Below are 24902 nucleotides of genomic sequence, written 5' to 3'. Positions count from 1 at the left end.
CTGGCTGATTCTGTGTTCAAAAGTATTCCCTGCAAATCATATAGGCCACCTTGTTGCACTGGCTTCTACTCTCCAGGTGGCGATAGACATATTCTCAAGGATTATTCGGCCAAACCCAACAGTATGGAACTGCAAAAGAAATCTTCCCTTGAAACCAGCACAAGCCACATGTTTCCGGTATGCTCAAGACTCACACAGCCTTCACCCGACCATCATGCACCCCCAGGAACATCTTCAAAGCCTATTCTCTATCATTTTACTAACATTATTTATCAGCAATACCGTACCATGGTTCATGAGAATCACCCTGAGCTGAGACCTCATCTTCCGCATAAATCTCTTGCCAACATCACTCCTTAATCCCAGCACACTTTCCAAATACCTCACACACCCGCCATCACGCTCCAGCCCACCCTCTTCCGCATGTGCGGGCGCATGCGCGCAAATGCACGCACGCCGGCCGGCCGGCGCCGTTTCCCGGCCGGCCGCGTGCCGATTCCAGGGCCGGCCGGCCGCGGTCGCGCTCAGAGGATGCCATTGAGCACGCGCTGATAGTAGTCGTACTGCCGAGTGCGCCAGGCGTCCAACGAGTCAGCGATCATGGCCAAGACGACCTCCACGCACTGGGTTTCCGTCAGGTTGAGGTGGAAGCGCTTGCGCAGGTTGTGCACTGCGCGCGCGCCGGCCTTGAAGCAGGGGCATCCGCTGGCGGCCATCATCTCGACCAGCAGGATGATGCGGTCCGCGTGCTTGCGGCTCGCCAGGAACCCCTGGATGCACAGCACCTGCGCGCATGTGCCACAAGCCTCGCGTCAGCACACGCCGTCAGGTCTTGCACTAAAGGAACACTCCGGTGGAGTGCGAGAAGCTCTGGCATCCCTTCAAGCATTCTGCCTTCTGCGCAAGCCTTGTCAGTTCTGACAAAGGTATATGGCAAGTCGTGGAGCAAGACTACAATCAGCAGCTGAGAGCTGACAACAAAATCCGTTTGATGATGCGGTGCCCACACAAGGAAAGCTGTGCTTTGCATGCTCGACACAAGAGTGGTTGATCTGCACAGCATGCCCTGGCTTAAAACACTGTTTGGGAGGGGGGTGTGGGATGAATCACCTTGTAGTAGTCGAACATTTCGGAGGGGTGGCCCTCGGAGGAGGAGTCCATGACCTCCAGCAGCTCGCGCGTCAGCTTGAAGGGCGCCGCCTCAAAGTTGACGCTGCCGGGCGAGTTACTCAGCATGAACCCAAAATCGATGTGGATCAGGTGCCCCGCGTCGTCCAGCAGAATGTTGCCGTTGTGCCGGTCCTGCAATTCGTACACCATTCTCACATCGATCTTTTTCCCTCAAACGCCAAGCCATGAAGACCGCTCGTTGAAGGCTATGCTGTGACTGACCGGGTGAGATGAGGAGTACCACGTATCAGCGCACGCATCAAAATTATGTAAGCTTCCCAGTAGGTGGGAATTTCCAACAGCAAGCCTTCTCCAAGGTCCGCCTCCTTGGTGATTGACAGGCACGCAGAGGCTGCACATGCATGCATGCCAAGCAGGCGAGCATTTCATACACAGCAAGTGCAAGGTAGAAGGGCAGGCATGCAGAGAGGTGCGGGCGCACCTTGATCTGGAGCAGGTAGCAGGCGATGCTGTAGCCGGCCATGGACTCGGCGAACGCGCGCTGCGCGGCGAGGCAGGCGGCGGTGCCGCGGCCGAACTTGGCGAAGAAGTGGTCCGACAGCGAGGCTCCCGGCGCGCTCTTGGCTTTGATGGTGTGCACCGAGAGCGAGTCCGGCACCAGCTCGATCAGCGCGGTACGGTTGCTGGTGACTAAGACCTCGTACGGGCGCAGGTAGAGCGGGAGAGAGCTCTCCTGGAAGATGTCCGCCAGCGCGCGGATCAGCTGCGCCGCCAGCAGCTCCTGAAGCGGCAGTAATTGGCGGTTCACACAAGAGAAAGTTGCAGCATCTGCAGGAATGAGCAGCTCAGAGACGCGCAGTTGGGCGGTCAATTTCATTCTGATTTGCAAAGAGGGACTGCCTGCACTGCGGATTCTGCAATGCAGAACATGACTTCGCAATGCCCACTACATACGGGCAAAAGTCCAGTAAGCCCCTCTGCACGAACGACGTGGCAAGGTAGGGTGGTGCGACATGTCATCCCTGCAGAGGGGGCTCAGGCTGCATTCCAGGGGCATCACCAGCACGTTGCCCGTCATATATGGCAGGCCTTTGGAGTGGCATGAGTGAGGTGTGCAGGTGCGCGCACCTGCCGGCAGTCGTCGCCGGATTTGACGATGACGGGGCGGACGGCCCAGCCGGGGCGCCGGCCGTGCGGCGACTGCGCCTGCACGCGCCGCGCCTTGTCCACAAAACGCTCCCCATACACCGCCCGCGCCTGCGCCGCCGCCTCCTCCGCATCCGTGGCCGCCGCTGACGTCATCGCCTGTTCGTGACACCGAGCCGTCAAGATAAATCACCAACCATTTGAGAACCATTCTCGCGCTCAGATTTGTTTACAGTTCTCCAGCCTTTGCACTGTACATACCTGGTAAATCCCAATGGCCTGTTAGTGCAACAGAATTACAAGAAAAACAACCTTCTGAGAACGTTTTTCAAAAAAGAAAGTGTCCTTCCATTAAGGCAAGGGATGAAAATGACATGGCTCAGTATCATGCTGTCAAGTGCATGAAGGGAAAGCAAGAGAGATGAAGGTCAAAGCACCTGGCCTGCTTCCGTATCGGCATCAAGGAGCGGGGCATGCGCGGAGCAGGCGGCGTCCTCAGGAGTGGTGGCTTCTGACAGCGCTGATTCCACGCCATTAATCCTCTCCCGCAGCGGCTTCCTATTGCCCTGCTTGCTCATGCCTGTACCACAACCCAGCCTCCATTAGTCTCAATTGGCAACTGTGCTCTTTGGCGCCTCTGAAAACGGCATGCGTCTAACCGCAAGCATGCTCTTCGGCTGTTTGATGGGCTTGAAAATATACCACAGCTTGAAAACACAAACACGCAAGAGAAAGAAGGGAAAGACGTCTTGAATATATGCCAGCCAAGCAGGCAGATTAGAAATATGAGCAAGGCAGGCAGGCCATATGCAGGCAACGGCAACTGTGTTGCAGAGGCAGGACTTACTGTCGAGGGCGGCAGTGACGGCGGACTGGGGCAGCGTCTGGCTGGGCGCGGGGGAGGACGGGGGGCTGCTGACGGTGGGCAGAACGGGGACAGGGGCGCGGTGGTATGCGGCCATGCGCATCAGCGCCTCGTCGGAGGGTATCCGGCGGTGGTTCGGGCTGGGCCGAGCCGCCAGTCGCAAGTCCACGCCGCCATGCACCTGGTCATGATGTCAGTCATCACCATAACTTGTGTAGACACAATTTCCACGCACATAATTTTCAAGCAACTTGCAGGCACGAAGACAATCGACACAATACTGGAACGGCTGGATACCTGACTCCTGCAAGGATGCCACGGAATCCTGCATTCCCTTCAAGACCGAAAGAACAGAATTTCCCTTGCAATGACAAGGGCTCACCTTCAGGCGCACTCTGACGTAGGGGGCCGGCACAGCGTCATCCTCCTTTGTTTTGCAGGTGCCCCAGTGGCACAGCATTGTCAGAGCCCGCGCGCCAGTTGCCACCGACTCCTTGCTCTCTGACCTCCTCACACCCGACCCTGCCAAGCCAAACCTCATCAGCACCTCTTTCACACAATAATTCAGGCAAGCATCATCTTGCTGGCCGTCCACATCCAGTAGGACCAAAAATAGCATTTGCCATCGTGCACCTGGGGTATAGTCACAGCACTGGTCAGGACAGCAAACCGAAGCAGCAGCTGATGGGCGAACGAGAGGGCAGGAGAAAACACCTGTCGGCGGCCGCGGGGGCAATCCGGCGTCGCAGCGCGTGCCGCACTGCTGGCATGCCTCACCAGACGTGCTCGCAGGGCCCGCATTCCTGCTGACATCCCCCAACACCTCCAGAGTCACCGACACCAAAGGGCCTGTGCCCCGCAGACCTGCCAACGCTGACTGGAGTCCCCTGCGCCAGAAAATCAACCAGCTCAGCCTGACCAGTTCTCTGAGAGCTATCTCACCACGAAGACCATACCAAGATATAGTACTACAGTATGCCATGATCACAGCTCTCAGTCTTCCACAAGCTCAGAGCAAGTGAGAGCAATGACTCAAGAGAACATCTTGTCAACGTGAGGATAGGCTGGCAGGACCTGGAGAAGGAATTGGAGGGGCTCTCAATGGCTTTTGGGTCAGCCGTTCCGGCGGCAGAGCCGCCCGCTCCGCCCGCGGTGTCGCCCATTATGGCCTGCCGCAGCCGCAGGCTCCGGGCCGCCTCGTTTGCGTCGCCGGCAGGGCCGATGCCGGCCGCAGCCGCTGCTGCCGCCGCATTCGCCACCACGCTCGCTGCCTCCCCGCTCGAGCTTGCAGCCTGCTTGGCATCAACAAGCATTACACATATTTAGTTTGTTGTTTCCTTGAATGACTGTGTCCTCAGCAAGCCATGCACTGGGCCTGGGTGCCCAGAAGTGCTTGTCAACAGGGCTAAACGCCTTCAATCTTGAAGCGCGACAAACAAGAGAGACCAGAAATAGCGGAAGGAGAGCGCACCAGCGGCGCAACGGCCTCTTCGCTGTCGCCGCCCACGACGGAGCGCAGGGCGCGGCCCACGGCCCGCACGAGCGCGCTGGGGCCGAGCCGCAGCCCCCCGCTGGCGGCTGTGTGCAGGTCCGCGGGCGCCTCCACGTCGGTGCTGCGGCTGCGGCGGATCTGCGCCACGATCGGCGCCGTTGTGGTGGGGCTGCCAACCACTGCTGAGTGGTCCGCCCCCCTCGCTCCGCCCCCGGGGATGTCCAATGGCAGCGGCCGCCTGTGCTGCTGCGGCTGCTGCGGTCTGCTGATGGCGCTTGCTGATGTGGACGCTGCGCCGCTGATGTCATCCGCATCGCCCGGGCTGACCTGGCGTCGCCGGTGGCACGACGAGGCTGGCTGCGCTGAACTCGATGCCGGCGTCTCGTCTACAGAGAACGAGGCCGCAGCCTGACGGCTGATGTCAGCCACTGACTCATCGCCGCTGTCAGCAAAGACGGACTTGGGCACCATGGCTGAGGGGGAGATTGATTCTTGGACAGCCAGCTCTGGCAGCTCGATGTCGACTGCAGCCGGCGGCTCTGTGTTGGGCTGGTCGGACTCCCTGATGCGCTGCAGCGGCAGCGGCTGGTCCTCAAAGTCCAGCGTACGCACTGGGGATGCCCCGCCCAGAAGGCCACCCTCAGGCGCCTCTGATCCTGCAATTACATGTTGCATGCTGAGCACATGCCAAACTTGAAAGTATGTTCCTGCACTCCGACCTAGGGCCATTCCCCAGCTCTCACCTTCTCGTCCCCAGCAACAGTTGCCATGTGCCATTGTTGCAACAGTGAGCCAGAATCTTACACAGAAGGCAGCCTTTGCCAAGGGAAACTCCCCTGCAGACAAGTACCTTGCCTGGCATAGAAGTGCACTTACCAGGTCCATCGCCGTCAGGCTTAAGGGCTCCAGGCGGCGTGTAGGGCCGAGGCACAGTCTTGCCGCGCGAGCCGGCGGGGCGGCTGAGGGCGGCGGCTGCGTCACTTCCGGCCGAGTACTTGGCATCCTCAATCACGCTGCCCTCGTCGTTGCTCAGCACCTCGATCAGCAGCATGAACGGCGCCTTCTCCCTGCACCACCGAAGCAGCCACCTCTGTCCGGCACTGCTTTTTATCACTTTGCTATTCTCTGTAAAGGATTGTGGAACGCAGTCAGTTGGGCATCAATCTCCGCTTCATACAATTCCTGCTGGTGTGAAGTTAGAGACAATCCAATAGGGATCGCTCTGCAAAAGTTCAGAGTTGTGCATTCTATGCGCGAGGGACAAGGAGCAGTTGCCAAGGTTGAGAGGGCTGGGGCGCACCTGGAGTTGAGGAGCTGGGCTTCTTTGGTGGCCAGGCGGACGATGCGCTCGTTGCGGGTGCCCATGGGGAACCAGCAGGCCACGCCGTTGCGGCTGGCCGCCTCTATCTCCTTGTTGATCTCCTCCAGCCCATTCCTCAGCGCCCACTCCCTGTCCTCCTGCGCAACCACATTGCCAAACCTCTCGTCAGCCTCTCTGGTCATACTTCTATGCCTTGGCATGCAGAGCTCTGCATGCATTCCTGCTGCACGGGAGAGCATCACAGACCACAGAATGAAGCCTGTGGACAGGGCAACATCTTCAAACAAGACAAAGGGCAGTGAGGACAATCTTTTTTCCTAATTCAAGGCCAGGGAAGTGAGGCGCACGGGTGCAAAGGAGGTGAGGCCAGAGGACGCGTCGCAAAGCGCCTCAATGAAGTCCAGCGTAGCACCAAAGGTCGTCTGGCGCAGCCGCGGCGACGACGGTGGTGATATGTCTGCAGTGGCGTCCCCTGCCACAACCACGCCCGGCTGCCCACCTGCGCACACTTCACCCCGAACGTGATTAGTTGCTTTGCTCAGTGCTTCCTCAGAGTCACGCTAAGACCTGTCCCTGACGCATTGTGGTCTGTGCACCTTCCTGCATCTAGCCTCCATTATTTTGTCAAGCAGGGTGCTGTGCTGTTGGTTCGCACAGAGGCCAGAGCCTTGCAAGGATATTACTTAAGCCGCTTGCATTGCGTCTGTGGGGTGCAGACAGGGAGCAAAGCATAGGGTATGACCAACAAGCGCTGGTAAGTGTAGAAAATAGGAGCAAGTTGGGACATGGGGAGAGACAGCGCGCCTTCGGCACCGAGGAGGCTGTTTTCGAGAAGCGTGGAAACGCCCTCTGAGTCGCCCAGGTCCAGGCGCAGCTTGCGCCGCCGGTCCGCGCTCAGGCTGCGCGCCTCGGCCCGCTCCGCGTCCGTAGCACGCGCAATCTGCAGCGACGTCACCCCCCTGCACAAAAGCCCATTGAACAGTCATACCAGTACTAATACCCACTGGTGGTCCACATAGCTCATGTCCCGCCAAAATTATAATCGCCCGCTTTGCCAACACTTATGTCATGGAGGATCCTGGTGCAAACGCAGGCGCAGAGCATGCTGTAGGGGTCAGCAGTATCATGCTACTGCGGTCCCACCAAGGTCCTCAAGCTCATAACAGAACCTGACCACCAGCGTGCAAAGCCAGGAGCAAGCGAAGAGAAGGGTGGGCAGTTCCCCCTCGCATTTGCCACACCCTCCCATTGGGAACCCTAGTGCAGCCGCAGGCGAAGAAGATAACAATTCAGTCGGCATCCTCATCGTCAGCATCTGCACCAGGGTCGTTAAACTCTTCCACAAGGCACACTAGGACGCCAGAAGAAAGCTGTGGAATCGAAGAAACATCAAAAGATTAGTGGAAATTCTTTTTCAAGAGCAGTGGGTCACAAGAGAAGGGGCAGCGTGCCTGGGTGGGCGGTCGCGGACGGCGGAGGGGGATGCGCAGATGAGGCCCTCCAGGCCAGTGCCCATGGTGTAGGAGGAGTAGAGGCCGCCGCCAAGGCCGTCCGGGGACGTCGGTCGGCTGATGGCGTCCGGCGACATTGGCCGGCCGTGCGCGCCGGCGCCCCCCATTGCCCCCCACGCTGGGGGTCGATCCCCCGGCAGGAAGGGGTCCGGCGAGCCCCACCTGCCGTTCGCGCTCCCGTTGCCGTTCACCCGCTCAATTGCCAGGCCCCTGTGCCAGCAAATTACACCCAGTCAGCACATCAGAACACCGAGCCATGCACATTCATCCATCTGTCAAATGACTGTGTTTGTTTATGTGGGTGTGTGGGAGGGTGTGTTGTACGCACTGCAGAAACCCTGATTTACGCCAATTTACAGATTGCGTGGATGTGATCCCTGTAGGCAGTCCCTCTATTACTGCATCAGCAGGCTGTGAAGCAACCCCCTAACAAAACGAAACAGGATTGTCCACCGCTAGCGCAGCACTGGCAGTGGCGGCAGGCAGAAGGGAGTGAAGGAGACATCGCTGACAAGGCGAGGAGGTGGTGCACCTTTGTTTGCCAGGCTGGGGCTGCAGAGAGACAGTGGGGCTGATGGGGGAGGAGCGCAGCCAGCCTCTGGTCCGCGGTGGGCTCAGCGGCAGCAGCTTTGTTTCCCTAAAAGGCGGCTCCTGTTGCAGCGACAGAGATACATAAATCAAGGCCCAGGGGCTCAGGATATGCTGGCAAAATTTGCCCACAAATAGGCAAAGTGCAGAGTCTTAACGGTGCTCTCTCACAGGCAGGGCTCACCCAAGACCCCTCCAATGCAGCGCGCTCGCAGCGGTCCCGCAGGTCGGACACATATTTGTTCTTCGGCTGGTCCTGGGATATCGCCAGCAGGAGCCAGTATGTCTGCGGACGCAGGCAACTCTTAGAGCACAGGTCAAGTGGCCCGTTTTCAGTGCTTGCTAGGTCTCCTGCCAATAATTACAGGGAGCTGGAAGTCATTCACGCTGGAAGTCATCCAACTCCAAGAGTGACTTGCATCTACAAGGAAGGCCGGGCACTTGCCTTCACAGCAAACCGGAGGCTTCGAGCACACAAGTCCACCACCACCTTCTCGAGGGGTCCATACGGTCTGCTAATGATAAGCTGACATAGCTGAGACAGGTATTTCTCCAGTCCCGCCTCAGGGAGGTTGTAGAGGCGATTGCACAGGTAATCCTGCACGCCTGGAGAATTGCTCTTGTACAGATACCTGCATCACCAAGCAAAAGAATCATTTCGTGCAGGCCAGCCACACAAGTACATAAAATCCCAATGAGAAACTCTGAACGATACGAGGCACTGCATCAGCAGCACATATGTCTGGTGGCAATGCAAACTTTGTGGCCACTTCAAGAGGATGTGGCAGCTGCGCACGTCAAGGCTATCCACTCGTCGAAGAAATGGGAGTCAAAGAAGCGAAGCAGAAGGTCTGTTTTCCCTGCTGGCACTGAGCCTGCAGGGCTTGTGCCTTGCTGCTTTGCCTCCCCCACACGCCTATTTATGCCTAGGATCGGCATTTCAGGAAGCAGACTTTAAATGCCCTCCAATTACGAGGCGCTTTTAATGCAACAATCTCAGGCTATTCTTTCCCATGGGGGACACAGCCTTTGCAGGAAGAGGAACCGGAGCTACACCCCATGCGCTGGTAACGGAAAAGTTGGCAGCTTAAGAATGTCGAACTACTCTCGGATTAGCATTGTTGACGGTCCAGGACTCTTCAAGTGTGAGAAACAAGGAGGTCTGGCAGCTATTTGATGTGCTTCAGTGCTTTGATGTGAATCGGGAGCAGACGCTAGCTTGCTGGCATGACCAAAAGGTGACGTGTCGTTAGTAATACTTCTGTGCACTTCCTTCCCTGCATGGGCCGTCCCATAAGGCTTGTTTTGCAGACTCAGAATCCACTGGCATTAAACGGTGAAGTTGCAAGGCACAAGGAACAGCCAGCTTCCATCAGGTTGTCGAGCAAATCAGTTGCGAGCTCGAGATGCATACAAAGCTAGAGCCTACGCTGCGCATGCTAGCATGCTAGCCACGCTGCAGAGCTGAGCCAAGCCGAGTAGCAACCACCAGAAGGAAAGAAAAGCAGAAGTCTTCGAGACAGGAAGCATGCGGCTGCGAATGTCTTTACTGCATCTACACTCAAGAGAAAGCGATTGTCTACGCGGTGCGCGTCTCACGACTCGCTGTGTTGAGCTCCAATCTAAGACAGCTGCCTGCACATACACACATCGGCCCGGGCCCTTTGAGAAAACTCTGAATCCTGCAGCTGACATTCACACTGAAGTTAAGCAAGCCACAATGATGCGCAGTCAACAAGTGTACTACTCCCAATTTGTAAGATTAGCACCACTGCCGTCAAATGGTGTCTGTCACTGGCTGTCTCAAGACGCACCCGCAGTCGGTGATGGTGATGGGCTTGCTGGTTTTGCCGCTTCCGCTGCCGAAGCTCTCAATCTTCTTCACAACGTCCATGCCCTTGGTCACAGACCCAAACACCACATGCTTGCCGTCCAGCCAGGCAGTCTGCAGGTTTGCACACATGTATCAGCCCACCTTGCAAACACATGCAAAACGCAGCACACAACACTTGGAAACAAAAGATAGATGAGGGTGCAACAGTGTTACTTTCAAGTATTTGTTGACAGGAAGGCCACTCACCTTGGCAGTGCACAGGAAGAACTGGGATCCGTTGGTGTTGGCACCAGCGTTGGCCATGGACAGGATTCCTGCAAAGGCATAATGTACATTACAAAACTGTCACATTGCAGACTCCAGGCAAGGAAAGAAGCGCTTTCCATGGTCGGTCAAGAGCTGCAAGAAAAGGGCTTACCGGGGCCAGTGTGCTTGAGGGTGAAGTTCTCGTCAGCGAACTTGGCTCCGTAGATGGACTCGCCGCCAGTGCCGTTGCCGGCGGTGAAGTCACCTCCCTACATGTGCAGCCGCAATATCATAATGATTCACAGTCGACTCTGCAGGGGAAAAGGAGCCTTCGTTGATAATGGAAAGGCTGGAGTGAAAGGGGGAGATTTCTTACAAACCTGGCACATGAAGTCGGGGATGACACGGTGGAAGGAGCTGCCCTTGAAGTGAAGGGGCTTGCCCATGCGGCCCACGCCCTTCTCTCCTGTGCTCAGAGCACCACGGATGAATCGGCTACGTGCCCCCAACAACAGGAAAAGAATAGGGCTTGAATTAGCTTGAATTGACTTGACAACGCAGCGCAGATACTGGGGCAGCGAGATTTCTTCTCATTTGCGGCAGAGCAGCAGACAGAAAGATGACGCACCGGTACAGAGAGCCCTGAAGTTCTCAGCGGTCCTGGGTGTGACGTCATTACGCAGCTGCATGCACGACAATTTTGCTATTGAATACTCACGAGCATTACCATGCACCCTTGCAGTAAATAGATTGCTTCACAGATTGAGGGACGATCACAGCAGCTGCCCTGCCAGGAAAACAGTAAGTACGGTGTGAATCCTATCATACCTATAATATATGTTCTTCTGTGACAATTTGCTTGATAACAATGACAACTCTCATAGTAACCGCCACCCTAGATATTTACCTTTGGTGATCAACACCTGATCAGACTTCAAGCACACAAGCAACAACAAACCCTGGCATCCAAAAGATACGCAGAAAAGTTTCCAAGAGTGCTTGTTGGCAGATTAACATCGAATAAGCCAGAAAGAAGCACGGGGTTGGTCTCAAGTTCTTACCGTCATCTCGATCCTGCCCACGGGGGCTCCTCCAGCGGAGACATCGAAGAACACAACGGGGTTTGACATCTTTGCAAGCTGGGAGTCGTATGAAAGTGATAAATGATGGGGGATCTAGATTGAAGTGGTCACGCCCTTCAAAACTTCAAGCCTTTTGGCTCTGGGGTTTCGAGTTTATAACCCTTCCACTAAGGGATTTGAATCATTGAGGGAAACCCAACCGTAACGGCGTGCGATGGGCGTACGTTCTAAAAGCACCTCTAAATTGCTCGATGCAAGATATATCGGCGGCAATATAGAGTTATTGAAGATTTACCAGCAAAAATAGCAGCATTTCACCAGAAACGGCAGGCCACAGAAATTGGAGATGACGACTGATCTGGCTGTGCGCACCGACACAGTCATCATCCCGCCCGCTAATGGGCGGGGGCACGGTAAGCTGAAGCTAAAGAATGGTTCAAAGACCAATGCCACGCAAGGCCAACAGACGGTGCTGGCCATAGACAGGTGTCGATCCTTCCGCAGGGCTGCAACCCTTCATGCCTGATGCTCACGCTGCCCATAGCAAAGGGGGCCCATACCAAGAGAAACAATGTGAATGACTTTTCATTAGATCACATTATTTGTAGCATCAATTGAGCTTATTAAGCTGTTAAGTCTGCTTCTGGAGCAGGCAGGGAGTTCATGGGTTGCCAGCACCGCGGTATCCCAAGTGGATAGCAACAGCTGACATCGAGAAATTTGACGTGAGCGAGGCGAGGGGATACAATGCAGCCTGGGAGGTTCTGCGCACCTGCCAGCCTGCTGTGATGTCCAAGAGTCCCTTGGTGCAAAAGCTGTTGGAGCGCTGGACTCTGCCCTACCTGGTAGGCTTCCTGTGTGCACATACGTACTGCAGCAGTCCCTACATTATTCAAAGCAGCTTGAAGCTCCTTAAAATGGCACACACCAGTCACAAGCACCTGAAAATAGCCGGAATTGTGACATCTGACAGCTGACGTGATGTGACAATTGCAGGCGAGTGCATTTGGGTTGCGGCGGGGGAATGTAGAGGTCCCGTCAAGTGAAGAGAAGAGCAGTGCTTATTTGGAGCATGACGACAGCAAGAATGTGTTTGGATCCTTCTATCATGTCCGCGAGCCTGCCACACAGCGCTTGCAGATGAAGTTTTCCGAGTTTGTGGACTGCCTGAGCTCGTGGAAGACCAGAAAGGCCTTTGTCAGGGTAAGCGCCTCAGCTACCCACGCATGCCCAATGCAGCTGTCAAGCAGTAGGACACATACTTGAGGCAATGGAGTTCACCTAGAGATGTAGGCGCAGCATACACTCATAATCTTGCTCTCGCTTAGTTGGTGTGCCAATCCGGGCCCCGGGGCACGCCATGCAGATGTGAATTTTGATGGCATGATACAGAATACTGATGAGGTGCTTCTGTGAATGCAGGCACCAGTGATGATGGGCCGGAGCATAGACAACTCAGCGCAGCCCTGTGAGGACCTGGGTCCTGGCCTGCAGGATGACCTTAGAAATTGCATAGACTGGCAATGGCTTGAGGTGGGTCCCTGCTTACTAGCTCCTTGCCTCGCTTAGCACTGATTTTGTTGTCATTTGGTGGTGGGCATGTTCAGTTCACGATTTGAGACCATTCGTGCTACTGATGCACCAGGACACAGTCTGCCTGCAAGACAGTGTCCTATCTGTGGTAGGTGTGATGGGGCGGTAAGCTCAGGTCTCTCGCAATTGATAGGTTTGCCTCGAGACTCTCTGCATGTACTGCAGGAGTCGCAGCACATCCATAAGTGGGGTGGCATCAGAGGGGTCAGTCTGGAGGTGGGCTCCTCCAATGGCCTGCAGCCTGCGCGCTACCACACACATGACCGCCTGCTTGCTCAGGTGCGCGCTACACCATGCAGTTAAAATACCAGCTGCACCTGCTTTATTGTAACAAATACACGCCCATCCAGTCAAGAGGCAAGGTGCGTCTGCAGACAAGCCGCAGTCAAAGGCTGCAAAGTTCCACCCAGTGTTGAGCTCGTCAGATCTATGCAACCATAATTCACCGTGGGCACGGTGCTCAGTAATTATACCGCCCCCCCGCCAGCTGATTACTGCCCAAAAAATGCCCTATGGCCCTGCAGGGATTACGGTATTGCAGGGACCTTGGCTTGCACACGCACAATTTACTGTCTCATGCTTGTGCACTCTGCTTGGTCCCACGTTAAAGCAAATTCACTTCATAGCCGAGATGACACGCCTTCAGTAAGCAGCTGCACCTTGCCATGCTGCTTTAGTCTCTTTGGTGTCTGAACATGAATCAGAACGGCTCTCGAGAGGGATATTTGCATGCGCAAAGGTGGCGGGGCGGCGGCGGGTGTTGCTTATATCGCCGGAGTACGCGCACAGGGGGATGTACGCATTCCCCATACACCACCCCTACGACGGCTACGCGATGCCGGACCTGGATCGCCCCGACACGGGCGCCTGGCCGCTGCTTCGCCGCGTGCAGGGGCTCACCGCCGTGCTGCACCCGGGCGACGCACTCTTCGTGCCTGCCTACTGGCGCGTCTCTTCTTCCTCCACATGTCTTGATGTATATTGCAAGTTTCTTATAACATGCGTGTTGTGAAGGTTGTGTCCGGGGGGCGACATGAGTCCACTTCCGCTCATCAAATGCTGGTGTGAAGGGTGTGTCAGGGGACGCCGCATCCCTCTAACATTGGTTGTTGAGCTTAGCCCGTCCTCGAAAGCATCATCCTTGGTATTCTCTACTTCTTGCCAATCCACAGCCAACCTCTGCGGGTTTGGCAGTGTCGCTCCAGCCAGTTCCATTTTCAGGCAATTCCCAGGAAAAGGGAACAGTATGACAGCCCCTTCCCTTCTGTCAGTCTCATCAATTCTGTGTGCACGCAGGTTTGCGCACATACAGGACCTTGACACAGGGTCAACATGCCTAGCCTTTGAGATGGGGCAGGGATTACGGCTGCAGAACCGGGATGCCTTGTGGCTCGCCATCTCACGGCTCATCGAGGAGCGCGTCGGCCTTCTGCAGAGCGCCGCCAACGTCCGGCACTGGCTGCTCACCATTGGTGAGATCTCTGCCATGCCTGCTTTGCTTCTTTTTGACCTGCACAATGCCCCCATACCCCTCAGAAGGAATCTATTTGCTGAGCAGGCAGCGATGCCAAACTCTGCAGCCAAAGGAGGCGGCGCTTGCGTACTGCGTCCTTTTCAAAATAACGGGCACATTTTATACATGTGCTCTTGTACATTTGAATGGTTGTCAAGTTCATGTTCAGATGCGTGCATCAGATTGCGGTGCAACGAGGATAGCGATGTGCTAGCGCATGAGCATGTGACAAGTGTGGGTGCTGCAGCAAGGGAGGAGGAGGAGAGCTGCATCGATGCGGCGACGGTGCGCGGCTACCGGCTCCTGGTGATGTGCCAGGAGGTGCGCGACGAAATCGAGGCCGTTCTAGGCGCAGACACCGACGCTGCCGAGCTCCTGAGAGCAATGTGCGACCACCGCCTAGTGGCCACACCCTGGCTCAACCAGGCACGCTCATCCTGCACTCTGCACAATCCAAGACCAATGCACGTTTGACTCTTACGAATGTCAATTTTCAAGCCCGGTGGCGCGGTGCATGGAAGAACTGAGCCTCACCCTCTGGTGACCACTGCGTAAGTGGAAGCCAGCATGATTTGCCTGAAGAGCATTCATGGTCCATGCATTATGCTTCTGGTGATTACTGCACCTTTGCAGATTTGAGGCGTGACAATTTTTTGCCTGTTGTCAAGTGTTTGGTGTGCGGGGGTGCAGAATTTCAGGGAGCTGCTGTATCTGACGGACAAGCCGCTGCAGCTGCCTGACACACGGACGGAGGAAGAAATCAAGTACCCAGAGCTCTTCCGCCACAAGCTCATTAGTTGCTAATATGATACTGCGAGCTTCCTCCCTGTGTTGAGTAGGACTGCAGAGACCCGGGACTGAAGCTTGTACTTGCGCACGCAATATTACCGAGGAATGACCCCTAGTAATGTCACGGTAAGCTAGGCTAGATCTGGATCAGATTTCGCTTTGATTCTGCTTGTTACGAATGGTTGGTTAATTTGCTTATAGGATACTCTGGATGGATTGCATTACAATGACGCTTGGTGTATTGCTCAAACGAGCTGCAGAGGCAACCAGGGTTCACTTGCACATATGGCCGCCTAGCACCACTTCATATTAATACCTGGCTGCCTGTAAATCACAAACACCGGTGAAATCCAATGCGGATCGCTAGAGAGCAACCCAGCAAATCTAACTGCAGGGGTTCATCAACACGCCTGGCAGCTGCAAAGAATCTTTTAGTCCCAAAACATCTGATCAAGGGCCAAATAGCTGGAACGGAGAATCAATCCTTTCTTGAATGATAGGACTTACTCGAGCCTATTTCTCATCTTCAGGGAGCCTCAGCATCATTTGCATCATCCTACATCTTTCTGCCAAAGAGTCACCCGGGTCACTTGTCCTGTCCTACGCTGTGACCATCTGAAAGCTGCTCTGCACCTACAAAGTGCTGACATGCTTCCTGACAGCAATTTGTCATGTCCTGAAATTCTTGCTTTTCTCCTTCATCACCTTTGCTGACATCCTGTATAAGATGTCATTCCGTATGGCATATCATGTCCTTGCCCGGAGGCACATGCCCTGTTTCAACCAGTGCCCCATGAGAATCACTTGCCAGGCCAGCACTGTTGGCCAGGAGGAAGGGGATGCCCCCAGACAAGATGCTTCGTTGCTTAACTGCCACTCGCCATGCCTCCTTTTTACTGCTCGACTCTCCCAGACTGTTGCCAGAAAGAGAGCCAGGCCAATGGGCACAGGGAGACTTGGCTGGAGTAAAGCTGCGCTCACTCGATCTGCTCGGCCTTGGCGTTGATGCCGATCTTGCCATTGCCGGACTTGGTGGCGGCTTCCTCGGCTGACTCGGCCTCCACGATGTCCATGGAGGCAGTCACGTCCACGCCCTCCTCAAGGGGCACGTACTTGCCCTCGATGAAGCCCTGCACATGGACAGATAAAGTAATGTCACCAGCCCACGGCGTTATGACTCTATTACACGCGTTTCCTGCCAAGAGGCAAGGTGCGTCTGCAGACAAGCTGCAGTTCAATGGCTGCCATGATCATAACCACGGCGCTATGCAAATGTCAAAATCTACAGGGACACTGCTATGAACCTGCAAACCGCATGGATGAATTGACAGAAATGCACGCTGATTGTGATAGCCATATCTATGCCTCCCCGGTGCATGTCTGTTTGCCTCGACACAAGAAGCAGGGACACCATACAACAAACACAGATAGCGAGCACTTGCACATAAGCAGAAGGCTTGTCAATCTGAATCGTCGTGGTGAAAACAAAGATACAGATTTACCAGTGCAACCAGTGCGCACCTGCTCGTTGACGCCGGAGATGAACCTGAACTTCTTGGTGGCGGGGGCTGTGGCCAGCGCCTGGCGCGCCATGGCCAGCTTGGCCAGCTGCTCCTTCTGCTGCAGCTCCGTGAACTGCACACCACACCACCACCCCTCAGTGTCATTCGCCCTTCGGGAACTCAAATCCCCAAATCACTACTTCCATCTCCCTGGGTGATCTTGCTCTTCTGTGTCAGCGTCTCCAGTGTTCGATGAGCTTTCCTTTGCTTATCGGTGCTTCATGATCACGCAGCTCATGCAGAGCAGCTACGCTTGCTAGTGGTATGTGCTGCTTATACTACATTCGGGTCCCCAAGATTACGATGTTTATGTCCACCAGTATTACTAACGACAATCATGACCAAACGATTACTATGTATCCACAAGAGCGGAAGGCACGGAGGGAAAGTTTGGGCGTGCCTGCTTGCTGAGGGAGCCGGCAGCGCCGATCCACATGACGACGACACCGAGCAGGATGACGCCGAGGTAGGGGGTGGAGGCGGCAAGGGAGCCAAAGCCGATGATCATCATCTGTTGAATGGCCGAGCCTCCAGACTTGCCCAGCGGGTTGCACACCACGTCAATGGCCGCCTTGCCCTGCAGCGCACACAAGCCCAAGATACATTAGTACTCTGCTCGAGACAGAAACACGTCGACCATGTTCTTGAAGCCTTTCATATGGTTACATACCTTGAAGCATAGCGAGACGCATGTGTCCCTCTTTCTTTTCTTTGACTTGCGGCAAACAGGATTGACTGGGACCAGTAGGGATCATGAGGTAATCAAGTGCTCTCTGACCCACCGCATGCAGCAGCTCTGGGACGATAGGTCACAACCCCACGTGAACTTGTTGCTACACAGGGACAAGTTGAGCATGTGACAACCATTGTCTCTCTCACTGTCGCTACAGACTGGAATTGACAGCCGGCAAAGCAGGGGCCGGAGGAGAGTGTGTGCTGAGGACACCATCTGCCTGGAGAAACTAATAAGGTAGAAGAGGAGACCAGAGCAGCACCTTGAGCTGGGTCTCCTGGTCTAGGGGGATGTAGGCCATCTCCTTGCAGGGGTCGAACAGTGAGTACTTGGCGGACTTGGAGAACACGTTCTGCGCTGCGCCGATGAGCACGGCGGCCATGAGGGGCGTGAGGTTGATGGTGGCCAGCCAGGGGGTGAGTGGCGCCGAGAACAGCACGAGCGCGAAGAAGGCCACTCCGGTGATCAGCAGCACGGTGGGCGTGATCTGGGCGGCCACTCCCCAGCCGTACTTCCGGAAGATCACACGCGACAGCAGCATCATGATGAACGTCACCGCGCCTGCGCCATGCAGTAAGTATGTAATTCAAGCAATTGCTTAGAATGTCCTGTAACAGCCTGCCCCGCCCACAGGTTGAACTCATGCATTAGGGACCACATTGCATATGCAACTTGCAATGTGCCTGGGTCTCCGAAAGCATGTCACAAAGAATGTCGAGTTTGGCAATTATACGCTGCCTGCAAGATTTCTTGGACAATGTATCTGGCTGGTTCTGAAGAGCAAGGGAAGACTGCGTCTGGGGTATGAAAGCACAAAAGGATGAGAGGTTGCTAAAAGGTCAAGTGTGCACCTGTGGCGGAGGAGAAGTCGCCCATGAAGGCGGAGTAGTCGTTGGGGTTGGGGAACTGCTGCTTGATCTTGCTCTTCCAGGTCACCTCCACCAGGTTGATGGAGATTCCGTACGACACCACCTGCGCAGCAGCAACAGGCGGCACACTTTCAGAGCCTGCCCATGCTATCCTGCTCTCTCAAGCTTCAGACAAGATGCATGATTAGGCTGGCACCCCTAACACGAGTGTCTGCCCATGTAATGGAAACCAATGGAGCACAGGGCAGGGCATCGTACCATGCAGTACCATGCCAGGTAGGTCAGATTTGGCTTGATACAGCAGCTCAGCACTGGACTGTTAGATGACATGTTTCAACACATTATGATACAGGCAAACAGGGCGAGGGCGCACCAGGAGGGCGAGGTCGCGGATGTACGGGGACTTGGCGAGGAAGGTGAAGGACTCGCCAACGGACATGTTGGGCTTGGCCTTCTTCTTCTTGGGCTGGCCGGCCTTGACAGTCTTCACCACAGTGCGCTGCAGCAGCCAGTAGGTGGCGGTGATGAGCAGGCCGCCGATGACCACCATGCCCATCATGCCCTTCAGCGAGTAGCCCCAGCCGTCGACACCTGGCGGCAGGCGTGAGCGCACCTGCGCGCAGCCAACACACATGCTCCCGTCACATGTCATCTCACACAGCTCTCAGGGGACGGTTTATCTCGACGAGTTCCCGTGAGGGTAGATACATATCCAACCAGCAGCGCAAGGGACCATAATTATCGGATTGCGCGCCGTTCTGAATAAGCATTCCCTGTCAGCAGGATCAAGTCCACTACCACAGAGTCCAAAGATGGATCTGCTGCATGCATGCAACAGAGCTGATCGCATGTGAGGTGCATTGAGCATATTACGAAGGCGACGAGAGAACCAAGGAGGCACTGTGACTCACGTTGGAGAAGTATTTGACGGCGCGTCCGGAGAAGATGAGCGCCACGTTGGCTCCCAGGCCGAAGAGAGGGTAGAAGGTCTTTGCCTCATCCACCGTGGTGATCTGTGCAGCACACCCCAGTCCCTCAGCTGCTGATCCACACTAATCAACACTGTGCATCCTTTCTGCAGGCACACAGCTTGCAGCAGCCGCAGGCTCACGACAATGCACATAAGAGGAAAATTACAGAATTTCTTTGCATACTGTCTTGCCGGAATTTGTTCACGCCCCTCGCCAGATGGGGAACATCAGCCACAGTGATGTGTAAAATTTGGCCAGAGAGGTGACAGACCTGGTTGGCAAAGCCCCAGAAGAGGAGGGAGACAACGACGGAGCCCCACAGCTCGGCCATCACGTAGAACAGGCAGAAGGTCCAGTTGCGCAGGATGGAAATGGGCCCCGCAAAACGCACGCCGTAAGTGTCCAGCAACCTCTCCGCAAGGGCTGCCACAGCAATACACACATCAGGGTTGCCCTGCTACAACACCTGCACTTTTGCCTGCTCTCTCCATGCGATGCATGCCAACCCAGCAGAATTGCTGTGCTGTATTGTGCTGTGGCAGCCCAGTGCTGTACTTCTTGGGACATTCATTGCTGCAAGTCGCGTAGATGAGAGGGAGCCAGGCATAACCCAACAAGAGCCACACCTGTGGGGTGCAGCACGTCGCGCAGAGGGTACATGATGAAGGCGAAGGAGCCAAAGAATGCAATGAAGGGCAGAATGCAAGCGTAGAACAGCGCCTCCGTGGACAGCACGTTGGCCAGCTGCGTGCAGGCGGCACAGAAACCTCAACAACAGCTGCAGCGTTGTAGAGATCCTCGGCGGCTTGGAGGCAAGCAATGATGGCAACGGGGCAAGGATGCAAGCGAGGATGTGTCACCTTTGCGTACAGCACCGTGAACCCGATAGCCATTGGCAGGTTCACCCAGGTTTTGAGGAATGGAATGACCTCTGCTCCACTTCCTGGTGCTGTGACCACGAGCACATCCTGCACAGTGGACACTGTGTTCGGTTTTCCTCTGAGGCAGGGTCTTGCAGGTCAGACAAGATCTGTCGGATGTGTTTCTGTTTTTTTATACAGGACATAGATGAAGGGTTATAGAGGAATGAATGCCCAGGTGTCTCTCATGCTTCCACTGACAGTGAGGACTGACGCACCTTTGTGTCACGCAGAATGGTGTAATTGAAGAGAATACAGAAGAACATGAAGCCCAGAGGGATAATTTTCTTCCAGGTAATCGCCTCGATCCCCATGAAGCCCTTTTTGGGCGGTGCAACATCAACCCCATCGCTGGCAGCAGCAGCAGAGGCTGCGACCGCAGATGCTACAGGTCGCTGCGCTGCTCGCCTCGACAAGCTTGGACGAGTGGGCCTCTCTGCTTGCTGCTGGAGAGGGGAGATTGACTGCAGTAGGGACACAGCGATTATTACTGCAGTCATACTAACAACTGCGACACATCAGCAACCGATTCCCATATTTCACATCTGAAGGAAATGTGCAATCTACTGCCCATCTGTGAACTCCGTTGCGTGAAGAACCGAAAGGTATCGTCCATCCAGATCGATAATATCTAAATGGAGCGCCCCTCAAAAAACGCCCGCTGCTTGCTTTTCTCCTCGCACCTGTGAAAGTGAGCTCCCAAGCCGGCTCCCTGCGAGAGATTGCCGTAGACCTGCTCTAGGGGCCGAGCTGCTAAAGGCTGGCCGTCTTTCTGAACAGCTCGCAGCACTCAGTCTGGGGCAGCAGAGCCCGCCGCGCAGGCCCGCTCCCAATGCGGCCATCACTCCCCTGCTGACCTTGCGTCCAGCAGAATTTGTACGCTTCCTGTACCCCTTTCTTTCGTCACGGGTGCAAGCAGTCCGTCACGCCCACTTTGCGTTGCGGAGTGCTCAGTTGCCCTAGTCGAGGCTCAATCCCCTTTGGGTGCCTATATAGGGCGTGTCCTTGAGCTTCCAGGCAGCTCTCCTTGACCATTTGGTCCCCACCTCGACAGCTTGAGTTTACAAGAACGCAGATTCAGCTTGGAGCAGATGCCAGATTCTATCACTTGCTGAAAGGAAACCACAGTACCATGGCGCCCACTGCCAGTGGACCACGTCTATTTTATAATTGATCAGTGGACAATATTACCAAAATATTCAAAGTTGGACTGAACTTCGCGATCACTGGCAGTGCCCTGCCCAGCCTGTCAACTGACTATAATTCATGCAGTCTCGATTCAGACACCTGTGGGCAGCAACTTATCCACAACTGTCACTAAGCAACGTGCGTAGCAAACCATATGCCGCATCAATGATTGCTGTCTATCAGTCTGGCTACAGTGTGAGTCAGTCGCACACATGTCAATAGACTGGTCCTGCAACGTTCAGAGCCCAAAGCTAACCAGGACGGCTCTTAAACAGATACTCAATGCCAGCTCCAAAACTTGATGTCAACACTAAATCTCATGCCATCATGATAACGACAACGTTTGACGGCTGTAGATCCGATGCACAATGTCGCATCGGGAGCGCTGCCTTGCCAATCTGAGGCTGCCAGACCGGTGTAGATGTCCTGCAGGTATCATGCCGCCGCCGCTTTAATGAGCAGAGGGTGCGCCTCGGTGTTAAGAACGTATTTGTCGAGCGGCAGAGCATCAGGCTTCCCGAATAAGAGCCATGTATATTTCAGGGTCTCCGCAAGCCAGAAGCTCTCCATCTTGTCCTCTGCCTGTGGAGGCACCTTCATGACATCCTGCATTGCATGCCAAGCCCAGCAGAAAGTTCAAGGCCCGATCCACAGCTTGCATGGCCAGCACAGAACCAGGAAGATTTAAACTTCACATTACTCAAACGCTGAAGAGACAAACAGCTGTGTGCCGGGCAGTCGCCTGCTGCACAAGCATGCAAAAGTGAGATGCTCAGCAGAAAAGAGTCATGCAGAAGGGCTCACCGAAATGGAGTGGTAGCCGGTCTTGCCCCTGGAATGCTTCTGGAAGGCTTGAAAGATTTCCCAGCCCCAGTCACGGTATTTACGGTCCCCGGTCAGCCGCCACATGTAGTACAGGGACTCTATGGTCTCTGGCCGGAGGATGTTCCTCCCTGAGCCCTTCTCCACGGTCATGCCCACCACTGGGTCAAAGCTGACAGCCTCTGGTGCCAATCCTGCATCAACATCACCACAAAAAGATAATGCAGGCACAAGCCCCGTACCTTAAACATTTACCAGGCTCAAAAGAAGCCCATGCAAAGCAATGAAGCAAAACTAAGTTGATGGGCGCATGGCAAGGCCACGAATTACCTGGCAGGACAGGTATCAGGGGTCACAAAGGCAGATCTAAAGATTTCAGTAGCAAATTGAGATGTGCAGGGATGGCACCTGTGGGCATGCGCTCGTACATCTGCCAGCATGTGTAGGTGAGGTTGGCCGCCACAGATGCATACAGGTGCGCCTTGGCACCCCGGACAGCACCCTCCCCTACCCCCAGGGCGAGATTACCAGGCAGGTAGCAGGCCAGATGCTCCATCTGCAAGTGATAATGGCGGCAGAAGTCAGCAATAGGCAGCATTGTGATGATGCGTGAGAGCAGGCAAAGGGCTTCCTCTCAAGATGCCGAGCAAAGTTGTGATCGGAAAGATGAACAAGAGTCTCTCCAGCTGCAAAAAACGAAGAGAGCATGCATGCTGTTGGACACCAAGATGCTCAAGCATGCAATGGCAGGGCAGATGCATCAGCAGTGGCTTTGCTACCTTGGGTTTGAAGGTGCCTTGGGAGCCCGCTCTCTTGGCAACACTGATATGACCCACATAACTCAGGCCGTCTGAAGACACATGCAGCAGCCGATCCAAAACCTCATCCATAGCCCTCTCCCACATACTCCTGTACACCTCTCCCTGCACAGAGGATGATTGTAAGCTTCTTGGGGTTCGGAACGCTTGAGCTCTGCACAGCCCAAAATGACACCACAGGGTTGTGTGACAATGTTCATGTGCATGCATTGCAAAGTGATCCCGGCCTCGCGCTTTGATTGACGGGTGTTACCATGTGGCAATGATTTGAGGCAAATGCAGCAATCTTGCTGCCTTTGCATAATTGGTCAGCAAAGTCATGAGTCAATTACTTTCGGTATCCGCAAGAACGACAGTGTGCTGAAGTGGATAGTCAGGTGATGCGCACCCTTCTGCCTCGCAAGAGCCACAGCTTCAGCAGGTACTCAAAGTATGAGTCAGCCAGTCCTCCAACAGTGTACATGTTACCCGGATTGTATTTGCCCGTGTGCCTGTTGAACCAGGTTGGCAGGAACGCCTGCATAGGTACAGCTAAATCAGTCATTGCTCAGATGCTTTGGGCTCAGGTCCTGCTGGACTACTAGAAAACCATCATACTACCATGCACACCACATACAACACCACCACAAACACACCATGCCACAAGATGCATGACTGTGCACAAAATCAGCCTTACGTTCTTTGTCAGAAGGCCAGGCCTTTACCTGCTTTGGGTAGCGTTGATTGAGACCATCTATGATCTTATCAGCTTGAATCCCATACTCTGGCTTGCCAGTGCGGGCCGACAAAGCATGCCACTCCAGGGAGAACGACCCAAACTCTGCCAGACTCACGGTTTCTGGCGTGGTAGCCTTGGCTCTCATAGTTTCCAGGCTGTGAGGGTTGAGGAAGACCTCGTTCACGGGCAACACTGTCTGCTTGCCTGCCAGGCACACAGCAGTCAATTTGCACACAATAGCGGTGGGCATTGAAATTGACGAGCATACATGCGAGAGCTCGACATAATGGCTTTCCATGGCATTACATGTACAGCATCTAAAGATGTTCAATGGAATATCTGTGTAGATTAAATGCAAATGCTTCAGCACACCTTGTTCTGTGCTCCTGAAGTTGTCAAGCATCTTGGATGCCAGTTCATCGGCTTTGGTGAGAAAGACTGCGTCGCCACAGGCGTCATAAGCGGCAATCAGGCCGCCAACAATTCGAATTGTGACTTCAAATAAAGACAACTTTGCGTCATGCTGCAGGTCTAGCTGTGTTGCCACCCAATCTCTCGCCCTGCATGCACACCCAAGATGGCGTTGATGACAAAACACAATTAGCAACCTCCTATTTCTTGCATATGAAGCAGTAGGAATGCTACTGAGCAAACGGCACCATAAAACAAAGGAACGTCTGGAAGAAGTGTCTACCTTCTGAAGTCACTGTACAAGCCCATCATGTGCAGAGTGTCCAGGCTATCAATGAGGGTGGCTCCCAGGCCGCCAAAGGCATCATTGCCACCCTTTGTCAAGGGCGTCAACTCATCCATTCCCCAGGCATAGGTCTCATATGCCCTCCATGAGTGCTTGGTTGCCTGTGAGCCAGCCAGGAGATCATCATATCAACAGATGTCTGTACCAATCAATGGTGGGCTAGCATTTATCCAGGAGGAACATGACAGCATTGCTGGGAAGAGATGTACCTCCACCACTTCTTTCTGCCTCTTCGCCCACAGCGCAGTGTCCTCAGTACCATCCTTCTTGGCACTGCTGTACCAGCCCCAACCGGGCCCAACCTCAGGGACCTTTGCTCCACCCTGTCGGCAGAAAACAGCAAACAGTGCAGATATAGCCACTGATATTATGTGTGACATGTCACTTCGTTGGTCCCGTCAACGCCATTCAAGTCAGCAAGGCGCGTTTGCGG

General features: G+C 54.8%; 5 protein-coding genes across 5 annotated transcripts; 1 reads left to right on the top strand and 4 right to left on the bottom strand.

The window, feature by feature from the left end:
- Positions 1-524: 524 nt before the first annotated feature.
- COCSUDRAFT_31509 (phophatdylinositol 4-kinase) lies at positions 525-2433 on the bottom strand (the record flags this gene model as incomplete). Its single annotated transcript, XM_005643424.1, has 4 exons — positions 525-785; positions 1111-1302; positions 1613-1912; positions 2260-2433. The coding sequence occupies 4 exons, from the start codon at positions 2431-2433 to the stop codon at positions 525-527; spliced, it is 927 nt and encodes a 308-aa protein (XP_005643481.1).
- Positions 2434-9366: 6933 nt separating this feature from the next.
- On the bottom strand, positions 9367-11302 carry COCSUDRAFT_26133 (cyclophilin-like protein). The gene is made up of 7 exons (XM_005643423.1): positions 11196-11302; positions 10763-10817; positions 10515-10600; positions 10307-10403; positions 10135-10202; positions 9869-9999; positions 9367-9689 (listed from the first exon to the last, which is right to left on the bottom strand). Exons 1-7 carry the CDS (start codon positions 11262-11264, stop codon positions 9677-9679), a joined length of 519 nt encoding a protein of 172 aa, XP_005643480.1. The 5' UTR covers positions 11265-11302; the 3' UTR covers positions 9367-9676.
- A 260-nt stretch (positions 11303-11562) lies between these two features.
- Positions 11563-15126, top strand: COCSUDRAFT_59858 (Clavaminate synthase-like protein; the record flags this gene model as incomplete). The annotated part of the gene is made up of 9 exons (XM_005643422.1): positions 11563-11629; positions 11892-12061; positions 12213-12419; positions 12639-12749; positions 12975-13088; positions 13549-13758; positions 14122-14281; positions 14570-14724; positions 15013-15126. The coding sequence occupies 9 exons, from the start codon at positions 11563-11565 to the stop codon at positions 15124-15126; spliced, it is 1308 nt and encodes a 435-aa protein (XP_005643479.1).
- Positions 15127-15314: 188 nt separating this feature from the next.
- On the bottom strand, positions 15315-20543 carry COCSUDRAFT_26128 (ADP/ATP carrier protein). The gene is made up of 11 exons (XM_005643421.1): positions 20385-20543; positions 20107-20214; positions 19873-19990; positions 19518-19669; positions 19187-19288; positions 18649-18888; positions 18258-18378; positions 17669-17967; positions 17074-17250; positions 16633-16746; positions 15315-16241 (listed from the first exon to the last, which is right to left on the bottom strand). The coding sequence occupies exons 1-11, from the start codon at positions 20478-20480 to the stop codon at positions 16089-16091; spliced, it is 1680 nt and encodes a 559-aa protein (XP_005643478.1). The 5' UTR covers positions 20481-20543; the 3' UTR covers positions 15315-16088.
- A 1246-nt stretch (positions 20544-21789) lies between these two features.
- Positions 21790-24561, bottom strand: COCSUDRAFT_20175 (hypothetical protein; the record flags this gene model as incomplete). Its single annotated transcript, XM_005643420.1, has 8 exons — positions 21790-21960; positions 22159-22370; positions 22585-22732; positions 22956-23099; positions 23383-23511; positions 23699-23845; positions 23996-24272; positions 24407-24561. Coding segments are annotated over 8 exons (1383 nt in total), but the record flags the coding sequence as incomplete, so codon positions are not given.
- Positions 24562-24902: the final 341 nt, after the last annotated feature.

This window comes from Coccomyxa subellipsoidea, assembly GCF_000258705.1.
Source record: "Coccomyxa subellipsoidea C-169, whole genome shotgun sequence".
In the NCBI taxonomy this organism is placed as follows: domain Eukaryota; kingdom Viridiplantae; phylum Chlorophyta; class Trebouxiophyceae; family Coccomyxaceae; genus Coccomyxa; species Coccomyxa subellipsoidea.
This window is presented reverse-complemented; position numbering and strand designations above follow the sequence as displayed.

Bases quoted from the DNA above. Each gene is read 5' to 3' on its own strand.
- COCSUDRAFT_26133 (XM_005643423.1), bottom strand. From the start codon at position 11,264: ATGTCAAACCCCGTTGTGTTCTTCGATGTCTCCGCTGGAGGAGCCCCC. The intron at 10,818-11,195 runs GTAAGAACTTGA...TCGTGCATGCAG, and splicing joins TGGGCAGGATCGAGATGACG to CTGCGTAATGACGTCACACC. The intron at 10,404-10,514 runs GTTTGTAAGAAA...CTGCACATGTAG, and splicing joins TCCCCGACTTCATGTGCCAG to GGAGGTGACTTCACCGCCGG.
- COCSUDRAFT_26128 (XM_005643421.1), bottom strand. From the start codon at position 20,480: ATGGGGATCGAGGCGATTACCTGGAAGAAAATTATCCCTCTGGGCTTC. The intron at 18,379-18,648 runs GTGCGCCCTCGC...GCTGCTGCGCAG, and splicing joins TCCGCGACCTCGCCCTCCTG to GTGGTGTCGTACGGAATCTC. The intron at 16,747-17,073 runs GCACGCCCAAAC...TGTGGTGTGCAG, and splicing joins CCGGCTCCCTCAGCAAGCAG to TTCACGGAGCTGCAGCAGAA.